Below are 12,487 nucleotides of genomic sequence, written 5' to 3' on the forward strand. Positions count from 1 at the left end.
AACAAAGATCAAGATGGGAGATTTCCATTCTAGATGTGAAATCTGTGAAAGCAAAATGAGCGCCATGTGAATCTATGGTTCCAAAGACGATCTCCGAATCTGCCGCGTCTATAATCTGAGGGGGGTTACCAGTTTTAAGGTTAGTGAAAATTTGAAGAGATCACTTCACTTCCTTTTTCGAAAGATCTGGTCGTGGAGAACTACCATTTGCTCAATTGAAAGAGGTGCACTGACACCTCAAACAGTGGACAATCGGGCACTTGAGCAAATTTATTGACAGATGGTTCGACGAACAAATAATTTTTGCTTATTGTTTGAGCTGGAAGACTCGGACAACATGTCTTTCACGAGGCGATCGCGACATCGCCATTGGGGGAACTGACATATATATAGGATGGTATCAAGCGCTGATAGGTTGGGAAATTTGGAACCAGATCTTTTGTGGGGGCCTGTTTGCCTGGGTCAGTTTAACGGAGAATTGGGTACGTAACACTGAACATGGATTTTCAAATTGAGACGAGGAACTCAAGACTATACTAGCTGTTGTATTCACAATCTAATGACGCTGGGCTTACCAGGCCAGACGAAACCGGCCGCTGCAAAAATCACACAAAAAACATTCACATTGCCGCCGTCAATGTTTTAGGTTCATTCTGGTGGGCGGCTTCATCCACCCTTCCCCGATACGTAAATGACAGGCTGGCGTTTGTTCAGATGCTGAGCAAAACCAATACCAAACCGTTCCTGGCATCTGATCAAGTTCCGAGATCCCTTGAAGAGGAGTGGTTAAAACCTCTTCTCGCTTGCAGAAGCCCCTTCATCGCCCGCTACGGGAGCATCCACCTCATGTCAGAGTCAAGACCTGCATACATTAGTCGGCAAACGTCGACCACTCTTCCAATTGACCAACCAAGTAGTCAGTCAGATGATCCGTCGGTGCATCCCCCTGGTCTGCCATGTTTTTTTCACATCGAGCCCCATGCTGATTTTGTATACGCCGAAAGGTCAGGATGAAGAAATAAATCACACGCCTGGTTCGGGACCTAGCATTCAAGACCTCCTTGCACTCACCGCCATCATCATCATGCTGGCTTGGCCCTGGGCGTTCTTTGGCGCGGTTTGGATTAGGGGTGGTGTGCAATTGAGCAACCATATGGCTAGGGTTGTGACAGACAACCCTCATGCCACCACCTACTTCGTCACGCTGATCTGCAGCATCATCTCCATGATCACCGGCGCTTTATTTTCCCTCGCAATCATACGTTTCGCCCAAGAATTAGTCACTCACCGCTCGCCTACCCGACCCTTTCACCTCAGAGTGCTATTATCTTTTCGACATCAGACCTGGCCTTGGGGAATGAACGTGAAAGGCGCTAAGTATCTGATCCACAAAAATAGATGGTGGCCTGCGGTCTTGTTGATCGTCTGTATTTTGACGTTTCCTCACTTGATATCAAGCACCGCGAGTCTCCTCGCTCCAATCACGTTCAACCGAACGGCACATCTCACCGGGACCGAGATCGATTTCTCTGGCGGCCCTGATTGCCAAGCTTGGTTCAATAACCACCCTTTATCCAACAATTGTGGCTATCAGGTGAGCGATATCAATTTAAAACATTATAAGTGATTCTCTGACTGCATGTTGCTATAAGTTGTACGGTAATCTGCCATACACCAACTGTCTTGGAGAGAATCAGATGGTTGACGTCCTTGAGTCTGGTCGCGGTAACGTTAGTCAGAAATTGATGCTCGAAGTTCCAATGATATATTAATTCTTTATTAGATTCTTGAGTTAATAACAAACAACAATGAAAGTCTCACCTTCAGTCAGCTCGGTGGTAACGGCGGACTACATTTTTTGGGATCCATGCGAGGGGTTTTGCCTATTGGTCCTAATGGCGTCCCCGAGTTCAACACGCTCAGGCCTTCTCCCTTTTCAAATCCGGAGATAATGGCAGGAATGGTTTCGTACGACTACACCCTCGAGCAACAAGGTCTCACCAGTAACGTCAGTTGTAATTTCTTACCCACTGGCACAAATCCTTTCTCTGGTGGAAAGATTCTCCCGGCGGACCCCAGGGAAGCCACTGGTGGCTTCCTTGCGGTAACATACAATCTTACCTGCAGTGATTATGGAGAACTCCAGGTTTTGACTAACGTTACGTTTTTTGAATCGACCTGGAGCAACAATGCATTGGTATATTGGGCATGCCAGTCGGCATCGAACGGGATACGGACGGACTCTTATTCAATCTATCTGGCTGGGATTGGGCACTACAGCGACACGATTGGCAGTATCAATTGCTCCGTAAAGCCGATACAAACCGCCATATTTCCGGTGACGTACGACTCCACTACAAACATCTTTTCGGCAGCGCCACCGACCCTTGAATCCTCCCAAGTCATCACCTTTCCAAACCTTCTGCCCTATGCCTTGCGAGGGCTGGGAGAAGTCGTTTCCGAGGGACAGAATTTCCAGTCCAATCTTGTCGCTGAGTCTGTCCTTACCTTCGCATATAAGTCCTTCAATGTGTCGGTGAACGCCACTCGGCCTCCAGAGTTTCTGTGGTTATTTGAACGAATAATTCAAGGCATCATTGAATATGAGGTTTGTTCCATCGATATGTTATCACAGCACCCCTTTCATCGTCATCCCTCAGGTCTCCTACCTGCGATTGATATACTCGACGGTCGGAACTCAACCTGCTGATTGCAATCGCAATGTGGCCGGTTCTGCGAACTACGAGGTCGTCGGTTGGTTTGTGTCGCGTGCCAACGTTGGCTTTTTGATCCCAATAACGATCATCAATGGGGCTGCTTTCGTCGCTCTGGTTATAGCTATGTGGATAGCGTGGACTAACGGTCACATATTTCATCCGTTCCATCCCAGACCAGTCACCATTGCGAAAGATCTTGACAAGGAAGAACGGGTTCCGGATGAATGGGGTCGTAAAGTTACTTATCATCCCACGACGGTGCGTTGCATTTTTAGTCATCATTTATTCCTTCGTACTAATTCTTCGGTTTGTGCTTCAGGTCTTAAAGGAATTCTTTAAAAAAGATGTGGCGGGCAATCTCAAGAAGGACATCAAAGCTGTTGTGCACGACGTTGAGAAAGTCGGACAAGAGTTTATGGCTGGTCCTAGTAGTGATAGGCGCTAGGATGACGTTGCTCCCGCAGACGATAGATCGCAGCAAGACATCTCCAGCAGATGATAGACTGCAGGAAAACGTCGCTCGCTAGTCATCCTCGCTGCTTTCGAATTCATCATGCCTCTTCTGTTTGTTCCCGATCATTAATGACCATTATGCCAGTGTTGCTAGTTTTATGACCCACCGGATTTCGTACAGTTCGAATAAAGGTTTTGACACGGACGAGCCTTGGAGGCCGTTGATAAATTATGAATGGAACGAATTCATATCTAGTGGTATGTGTTCAAAACCTTGAGAAATGATGAAAAAAGTGAAGAGGGCTCTGGGTTATGTCTACTCGATATCTTCAAAGTTCAAACGGAGTGGTCCGCGATATTCTTCGCTGGGAGAAGGTGGCGGAGGGCGAGATGGGGAGCGATGAGTTTATGTGCGAAAGAGGGCAGAGTGATTCAAGTTACTAGCGTGGCGCCGGTCAAAGAACGACTCTTCTTGCGTAGAATTTGTTTCCCATTCAATGAATGAAGTGAATTTAAAGCCGGAACATTGTCGTGAATGCCAACCGGTGTGGACGTGAGGAAGACAATGCTTATTCGGGAATCGCGAGGACTGGGGGGAGGGGATAAAACGAGCTTCAGGAGGACTGGTGATGGTTGGCGGTCGAGGTCGCTCCTTACTGTCACGAGCCGAGAGAGCGATTGCGTCAAAGTTTGGGCAGACACCTGAGGTGGTGTGGCGGCTCCTTGTGCTTTTAAGCACCAGGTGTATTAGTTTCGCATACACTTGGCAACCATATATGTCGGTGGTGGAAACTGTTTCGGTAGGACCCCATTAGTTAGTAGTAACGGTGGCCGGGTATCTGGGAGACAAAAGGCCGAGTGGGACCAAGGGTTGAAAAGCAGATCCTGGAGGAATACTGAATAAGCGCACTAAATTATTGAGATTCCAGCACTCTACCGATCATATACAACAGCTTGAGAGATGCACGGAAGATCCTTGAACGAATGTTAAGTTGGAGAAATAAAGCCAAACAGAATGGCAACGCTGCTTGCTTCCGCTCTCCAGCGTACTCACCAAGTTTTCACTTCATCGAGCTTGTCGTCTCCTACTGCTGGCATTAAGCCGGAAGACTGGGAACAGACACTGGCGCTATCTGAACAATCAAAAAGGTCAGGTTTTTGGGCCCAATTCTCGAGCCTCGACCTCTTGAGTCAAGCAGCGGATACCCCAATACCACCCCGGGTATGAGACCAGTTTGCCTGTGGCTCGAACGCCTTAATTCACTCGGATCAAAAAGCCTTGTCCGTGCAAATTGTAAGTCTCCGACATACTTACGTGGAAATGCCCTGGTAACCTTGACTTTCAGATGACCAAATCAAGTCGAAGAATCACGCCGTCAATGGGCTTTTCTGAGGGTGGCTCGACTCTATGCGGCACCACGCAGGTTATGCGTTTAACCTTTGGTGTGGTTCGTCCTGAGGTGTCGACGCCTTTTCTACACGATGTGGGCTGGCCGAGGACGGCGAGGAGGGGGAGTATCGTCTATGGGAAGCCGTTCACGATGCCCGCGAAGTGGGTGTTAGAAAACGCCCGAGGGGTGTTCCATAGGGAGGGATAATTAAGTTCGAGGTTCGTCGTTTGAAGTAAATGGTGCAGTGAGGTGATAATAACAGAAATATAGACGTGCAAGAGGGGAAGTTCTGCTCTTCCCATCTCTCTTGGAATCCCAGTCCCTGCCGTTATCTGAAGTCTTGCCTGTGTCACCGCGTTGTGGATGAAGAAAAGAAGCAACGGAACTACGAGCAGTTGGGGAGGAGGATGTCGTTGAGGCCGCTAATTCGGAAAGCGTGAACTGTGCTATCCGTGAGCATTCACAACGTCGGTCCGAGACCAGTGGATGCTTTGAGCCCTTGACTCAAACTTTCAAGGTCGACCATTATTCTCTCTGACTCTGAAGCCCGCTAACCCACATCACATGTACAATCAGGGTCCTGTTCTTCACTTTTGGTTCGTCTTCCTTATCGTACCTCACCAACTTCAAACAACCTTCTGACAATACGTTCCCCTGACAGCGACGTCAGGCTACCGAGGCCACCGCAATCTCCGAACTAACAACCTCGAAAACTTTCCAGTCTACAAGATGGATCTAACATCCGTGAAGGGCTCGAAGAAGTGGGTGACGTTTTCAGCCCCGTCGGAGCGTTAATTCTGCAGGCCACCCCTTTTGTTTGCCTCACCACCGGGACACCCTGCAGTCGCCTACGCAACGCTTGCGTATGGCGCGGCGCAACATTCTTTGAAAGCGTCTCTTCCACCAAATCCCTCGCAGTCACCCTTTTCGTCTGATGACGACCTCTTGGTTGAGGATGTAGGCTGCCGACTGCGTTGGCCTGGGTAAACAGCCGAGTTACTTACAGGCTCCGTGGGGGATAAATGGGAACACGGTGGTTTTCATAGAACCCATGAAGATGCAAGAGTTATCAGGGAGGGTCTGTGCATAGGTCCGTTTCTCGATTTCGTTTCGGATATGTGATGGGACTGATATCCGTTTCAAAAGATGACTTGGCCCCTTTTGTTGGCAAAGGAAGTTGAGTGGAGTAAGTTGTCTCTTGGGATTGTTTTTGGTGAGTTTTGATGCGGATCGTAATGGCACTTCAAGGAACATGTTTCGTTTCCCTACGTATACTCGGAGCGCGTAGGGAATATCAAGGTCACGGTCGCGTTCGACGTAGGACGCCGCATCGCTGCCTGGTCTTCAACGTGCAACTCTGATACCAGCATGGTGTTCAACGCCCGTTCATGGGAGGTGGTTTAGGGGGCAACGCTTTCCTGCAGGAAAGGGAAATTATTGGCCGAATCGCACTATCATTCCTCAGTGATTTTACTTGGATTTTACTCCGGGTGTGGAGCTGATATCTGGCAGTGCGAATGGAGTCAAGCATGCAAAAAGACACCTCGTGAGGTTTCAGCTCATCGACCTGAATTGGTCTCTGCATGTACTCATGGTTATCTCAATTGATTCGGATTTCTTCTATAAACATTCGTGATCTCCTTCCACATGACCACCACGAAGTCCTTGCTTGAACTAGTGGCTCCCGGAGCGCGTACCTGCAGTCCGACAGGAAAGGTGCGATCTGTTTCGGACTCGTTCAATTCAAGCTCAGGTGGTTTCAGTGGTTCCTCGAGGCTCGTGAATGTTCACTTGACCGAGTTTTTTTCAAGAAACAAAGCAAAGCACCTCACCGTTAGGGCACTCTCAACATCCTCTTTCTTGCGAGCTTTGAAGATACGTTACTATGCCACCGACGCAGATCTATGGAACGGTGACATACTTGGGTAACCATAATCAAACCCAAGTGCACGACTACTCTCCGTCAACCTCATGGAACGCCAACCTCACATCTCACCCAACGGCTTTCTTGCGGCGTACAATAACCTCAGAAACGCAGGCATCTCACTCTTAAATATCCAAAGCTCTGCTCGACGGCGGCATCTCAGAAGTTGGGTGGAGTTTAAACATACGTTAGGCAGGAGAGGTATACGACGACCAAGAAGGTAAGCACGAGTACTGCGTCTTCCGTGCGGCATCATTGACACGGTTTCAGCAGTTTTCTGACATGGCTCTCCCCTCGAAGGTTAGGACGATGGCGGATTGCGAGCGGTGCCCTATCCACCTGGCCTAATTTGCCACATACATTCTGTTCAAATCCCCCTACAGAATTCTCTATGCTACTATGTACAACTCATGACGACGATTATTCTACGGCCTACTTGTCGTCACAGCCGTGCATTCACGCACACAGAGTTGTTTTTAGTGTAGCTCGACTCTACGCGGAACCGCACAGCTTACGCCTTTTCTGCACTGTCCTCCAAAATCATGTTGCCCGCGAAGTGCATGCTAGAAAATTCCGAGGGGTGTGCCATAGGGAGGGATGATTAAGTATGAGGTCCGTCGTTTGAAGTAAATCTCGTAGTGAGGTCTTAATAACGGAAATATAGGCGTGCAAGACGGGAAAGTTCTGCTCTTCCCTTTTCTCTTAGAATTCCAGTCCCTGCCATCGTCTGAAGACTGGCCCATGTCACCGGGTTGTGGCCGGAGAAAGGGACCAACAGAACTACAAGCAGTTGAGGATGAGGATGACCCCAAGGATTCGGAGAGCGCGAACTGTGCTATCACGCACCAATCCGCATCCACAGCTCAGTCCGAGACCAGTCAATGCTTTCAGCCCTTGAATCAAGCTCACGATGTTCAAAACCCGCTGACCCATAAGACATATACAATCAGGATCTTCCTCTGCTCTTTTGGTTCGTTTTTCTTATCGTACCTCACCATCTTCAAACAAGGCTCTGACGATACATTCCCTTGACAGTGGCGTCATACCGAGGCTACCGCAATCTCCGAACAAACAAACTCAAAAACTCTCTAATCACCCTGCTTCACAAGACACGAGCTCGATGACGTGGGTGACGTTTCAGCAACTTTAGTGCTTTGATTGACACCCTGTATTCGCCTATCCAACGCTTGCGTATAGCGCGCAACATTCTTTGAAAGTGTCTCTTCCACCAAGTCTCTCGCAGCTCGATATTACTACCCTTTTCGTCCGATGATGACCTCTTGATTGAGGATATAGGCTGTCGACCCCGTTGACCTAGGCGCCGTACGCTGCAAACAGTTCGAGTTACTTGCTGTCTCCGTGGGGCGTAAACGGGAGCACGTTGGTCTTCATAGAACCCATGAAGATGCAAGAGTTGTCAGGGAGGGTCTATGCATAAGTCCGTTTCTCGATTTCGCTTCGGTGATGGGACTGATGTCCGTTTTAAAAGGTGACTTGGCCCCCTTTGTTGGCGAAGGAATGGTGTATATTGAGTAAGTTGTCTCTTGAGATTGTTTTTGGTGAGTTTTGATGCGGATCCCAATAGCACTTCAAGGCACATGTTTCGTTTCCCTACTTATACTCGGAGCGCGTAGGAAATATCAAGGTCGCGTTCGGCGTATGATGCCGCATCGCTGCCTGGTCTTCAACGTGCAACTCCGATACCGGCATAGTGTTCAACGCCCGTTCATGGGAGCCGGTTTAGAAGGCAACGCTTTCCTGCAGGAAAAGGAAATCACTGGCCGAATCGCACTATAATTCCTCAGTGGTTCTATCCTGGGTGGAGCGGATATGTGGCATTGCGAATGGAGTCAAGCATGCGAAAAGACACCTCGTGAGGTTTCAGCTCCTCGACCTGACTTGGTCTCTGCATGTACTCATGGTCATCTCAATTGATTCGGATTTCCTCTATAAACACTCGTGATCTCCTTCCACATGACTATCACAAAGTCCTTGCTTGAACTAGTGGCTCCCGGAGCACGTCCCTGCAGTCCGACAGGAAAGGTGTGATCTGTTTCGGACTTGTTAAAGTCAAGCTCAGGTGGTTTCAGTGGTTCGCTCTTCGAAGGCCCTTCATGGGTCAGGCTGCTTTTCTCGCCGCGGCCGCGATGTCGGCGGAGCGCTGGCTTCTATGTTGCCTTATTACAACATGTCGCCATAATGGACCCATGATCACAGATATAAAAGTCGGAGAAAGGATGACATTCAAGCGCTCAGGTCTGACAGGAAGAATTATCTAATTAACGCTGGCACGGCACTATCATCCGATCGAATAAGTACAAATTAGCTCTGACATCGGCAGCAGAACTCTCCCGTGTGGTGATGGCTTGATCAAGATTTCATTGAGCGTGTACTACGCTCGTCGTACAAAATCTCAAACTCAATCCCGGTTAATCATTGTTGTGACGCAAAAAATCGAGCTTACCCATACTACGCACAGGTGATGATTGCAGCTACGATTTGACCACAGATAAACAAGTATTGCGAACGGCTTGAAGAAAGAAGAGGAAATACCCGGATACAGCTCCCGTCGTGTCCTGAATTCGTTTCAGTCTTGCAAGCGAACCAGCGTCAGTTGCTTACTCCACGTTGCCCCCGCATGAATGAGCACGTTCCCAAGGCAGTGCGACCAGATTCTTAAATCTGTGTCTTGCGGGGGAAAATATGATTGAATCTCTTCCCTTCTTTTTGCGGGGTTCATCTTCATTCTCGACTCTCGTTAGCCTCTAGTGGAGGACTTTCACCCGATGGAGCTCGAATTGGAACCATTGTACTCTGGTCCATCCACCCCGGCCACTGACAAGCCACAGAGTCCAGATACAAAAAGGAATTATACATCTGGTTGGCTTTGTTTCTTCGATATCAAAAATCGTGTTGATGCATATGACATAATAGATGAGACTGTGGAAGAAGATAGGTCGAACTCAGGGCCTGGTATACGCGATATCCTTTCCTTCATCGGCGTTGCTATCATGCTAGCTTGGCCTTGGATTTTCTTTGGCGTGGTGTGGGCCAAGGGAGGTGTGCAGATGAACAACCATCTCTCCAAGGTCGTCAGAAACCACCCTCAGGCCACAACCTATTTCATTACGTTCATTTGCAGCATCATCTCCCTGATGATCGGTGAACTATTTTCCCTCGCCATCATTCGCTTTGCTCAGGAGTTGGTCACGTATCGCAAGCCGACTCAGCCCTTCCATCTGACAGTACTATTAGCTTTCAGACATCAGACGTGGCCTTGGGGCAAGAGTGTGGAAGATGCGAAGTACCTAATGACCAAAGATAGGTGGTGGCCCGCACTCTCGGTGATCATCTGTGCCCTCATCTTTCCACACTTGATATCAAGTACGACTACTCTCCTCACTCCGACCTCGTTCAATCGGACGTCCGCTCTTACAGGAACTGAGCTTGACTTCTCATCGACTGATGTCGAATGTCTTTCCTGGTTTAACAATTCCCTGACCAATCCCGTTTGCAGCTGGAAAGTAAGTTAAATGGATCCTGAGTACGGGCTAGTATAAAATGCTTCGCTAACTTCTGCATGTCGCCCTCAGTTTTATAAAAATACTAGTTTTGCATACACCGAATGTCTTGGAGGGTTCCAAGTGGTTGATTTCCTAGAAGCCGGTCGCGGTAAAGTAAGTTGGAAAGACATCACTGAAGTTCGACTCCATGAATTGAATACCTATCTCAGATTATAGAATCACTTACGAACAACACTGAAATTCTTACTTTTGTTGAACTTGGCGCCGAGAGTGGACTACATTTTCAAGGATCTGTGCAAGGCATCTTGCCTATTGGTCCCAATGGTGTATCTGTGTTCGACACGCTTGGGTCTTCTCCTCTCTCAAAACCAGAGGTAGCGGCAGGAATGATCTCATACGACTACACCCTCAATCAACAAGGTCTGAAAAGCAATGTGAGTTGCGGTTATGCTAAAACGTATCCCTTCAAACTCGGCTCGTTGTCTCCCGCCGGCTCTCCGGTTTTGGCGATATCCTCCAATGTCAGCTGCGCTGATCAGGGAAAAAAGGATGCTTTGATAGGTGTTCCGGACCTGTTTTCCGCCTGGAGCAACAGCACGCTAGTTTACTGGGCATGCCAGGACAACACTTCGACGGCTTCTTATACTATTTACTTGACTGGGTTCTATGGTTATGCAAACACGGTTGGGAATATCACTTGCGTCATAAACCCGATACAAACCGCCATATACTCGCTGATGTATCGGTCGACTGAAGACGTTTTCTCCGCCACAGAGGCGAAAGGATCCTATCCAATTACATTTTCTACACTCATCAATAACGCATTGGGGGGACTCGGGGTACTCATATCGGAGTCCCAAAACTACGAATCCAATATCTTTGCCGAAACGATTATCAACTTGGGAATGAAAGCATTTGGCCCGCCAGCAGGTCTGCCGTCCCCTCAGTACTTGACTCTTTACGAACAGATGATCCAAGGTATAATCGAGTATGAGGTTTGTCCTGTCAATTATTTTATTCCTTTTCTATCTCTCATCGTCTGTCACCTCACAGACGACCTACCTTCGATTGATTTATTCAGCACTTAATCCCCCCTCCTCTTGCCTTCGGAACGTGACTGGGCAACTGAGATACGAGGTATACGGCTGGTTCATGACGAATGTCAACATCGGTTTTTTGATCCCACTAACAATCATCAACCTGGGTGCCTTGGTCGCTCTCTATCAAGCTATGGCCATCGCGAAAGATGGTGGCTACGTGTACCATCCTTCCCATCCCAGACCGGTCATATACGATGAAGATATCGACGACTCGGGGGAACAGGTACCTGACGAATGGATGCACAAAGTTTCCGTCCGTCCCACAACGGTACGTTCCTTAAATCGACCATATTAAGTTTCTGGTTTACGAGCTTCCGACTAAAAATTCTAGTCTCTGGAAGACTATTCCAGGCAAAGAAAGAGGAACAATCCGGAAAAGAATGGCAAGGCTGATTGATATGATTTCGGGCATTCCACATACTACATGATAATTTAATTAGGTGTAGATAGGCGTTTCTTTTTTACGAAGGTGCATTCGCTAGTAGATGTAGTAGACTGATGGCAATGTCAGAATATATTTAAGGCACATTCCCAAGGGGGTGGCAGAACGTGGAATTTATATATACAGTCGCAAGAAGAATTAAGGCCCTAGTGCTCAACCCCCCCTCCCCTTACCCCCCCAAATCTGGTATGTTCTTCCCACCCTCCTATGTTTTTCTTAGAAGGAACCATCAGTTATTGGCAGCCGTCACCTCTGAACATCGTTTACCAATGACAGCGACGACCTTCCGTGGTTCTCCACGCTCATCGAACTCATTGACTGGCCCGGCGCCATGCCAACCACCTATGTGCCCGACGTCGACTCCATCACCTTCAGGGTGTCACGCCCAGGAAACGTCTGTAAATTCCACACACATTAGGACGTATGCAAGGTATCGAAAATTACTGACCGAATATGTGTGCAACTTACCAAATCAAGCTCCAAGGGTGCTCTGGCAGTGTTACAGACCATTTAAATGGTTTTTATTAGAGAAGGTCACAAAAAATTTAAGGCCTCCAATGGATGCCCCCCCCTCCAACCCTATATCCAGGATCCACGTTCCGCCACCCCCTTGCACATTCTGTCGCCCAATGACCCTCCATCAGGAAAACTACACATCACTTGTTGAACTTATTGACTTGAAAATTCACTTCAATCACTTCAGCACTTCAAGTTACAGCCACAACTTCCTTTCAAACTCAAAGTGAGTCCAAGTGGATCCAAGTCACTCACCTCAGTAAGTCAGAAGTGCCCAAAAGCCGGAGCGCTCAAACACTTTAGAAATTATTCTTAAGTCCATTCGAAGTCCGACAACATGTGACGATGTTGAAAATTTTCCAACTAAATGCAAAACCCTAGACACCTCCTGAAAATTTCTGGTGTCTGCCTCGCTTTGTG

The 12,487-nt window shown here is 48.1% G+C and overlaps 4 protein-coding genes across 4 annotated transcripts; 3 read left to right on the forward strand and 1 right to left on the reverse strand.

Moving 5' to 3' along the window:
* Positions 1-55: 55 nt before the first annotated feature.
* LACBIDRAFT_330001 (uncharacterized protein) lies at positions 56-3,162 on the forward strand (the record flags this gene model as incomplete). Its single annotated transcript, XM_001884117.1, has 9 exons — positions 56-66; positions 133-139; positions 246-482; positions 541-916; positions 1,005-1,594; positions 1,653-1,730; positions 1,784-2,608; positions 2,661-2,975; positions 3,037-3,162. 9 exons carry the CDS (start codon positions 56-58, stop codon positions 3,160-3,162), a joined length of 2,565 nt encoding a protein of 854 aa, XP_001884152.1.
* Positions 3,163-5,409: 2,247 nt separating this feature from the next.
* LACBIDRAFT_330002 (uncharacterized protein) lies at positions 5,410-5,815 on the reverse strand (the record flags this gene model as incomplete). Its single annotated transcript, XM_001884207.1, has 2 exons — positions 5,410-5,540; positions 5,566-5,815. 2 exons carry the CDS (start codon positions 5,813-5,815, stop codon positions 5,410-5,412), a joined length of 381 nt encoding a protein of 126 aa, XP_001884242.1.
* A 631-nt stretch (positions 5,816-6,446) lies between these two features.
* LACBIDRAFT_303622 (uncharacterized protein) lies at positions 6,447-6,614 on the forward strand (the record flags this gene model as incomplete). The annotated part of the gene is made up of 1 exon (XM_001884118.1): positions 6,447-6,614. The coding sequence occupies one exon, from the start codon at positions 6,447-6,449 to the stop codon at positions 6,612-6,614; it is 168 nt and encodes a 55-aa protein (XP_001884153.1).
* A 2,509-nt stretch (positions 6,615-9,123) lies between these two features.
* LACBIDRAFT_330003 (uncharacterized protein) lies at positions 9,124-11,555 on the forward strand (the record flags this gene model as incomplete). The annotated part of the gene is made up of 6 exons (XM_001884119.1): positions 9,124-9,147; positions 9,248-10,009; positions 10,079-10,162; positions 10,219-11,004; positions 11,063-11,377; positions 11,550-11,555. 6 exons carry the CDS (start codon positions 9,124-9,126, stop codon positions 11,553-11,555), a joined length of 1,977 nt encoding a protein of 658 aa, XP_001884154.1.
* Positions 11,556-12,487: the final 932 nt, after the last annotated feature.

Source organism: Laccaria bicolor, genomic scaffold, assembly GCF_000143565.1.
Source record: "Laccaria bicolor S238N-H82 LACBIscaffold_24 genomic scaffold, whole genome shotgun sequence".
Taxonomy (NCBI): Eukaryota; Fungi; Basidiomycota; class Agaricomycetes; order Agaricales; family Hydnangiaceae; genus Laccaria; species Laccaria bicolor.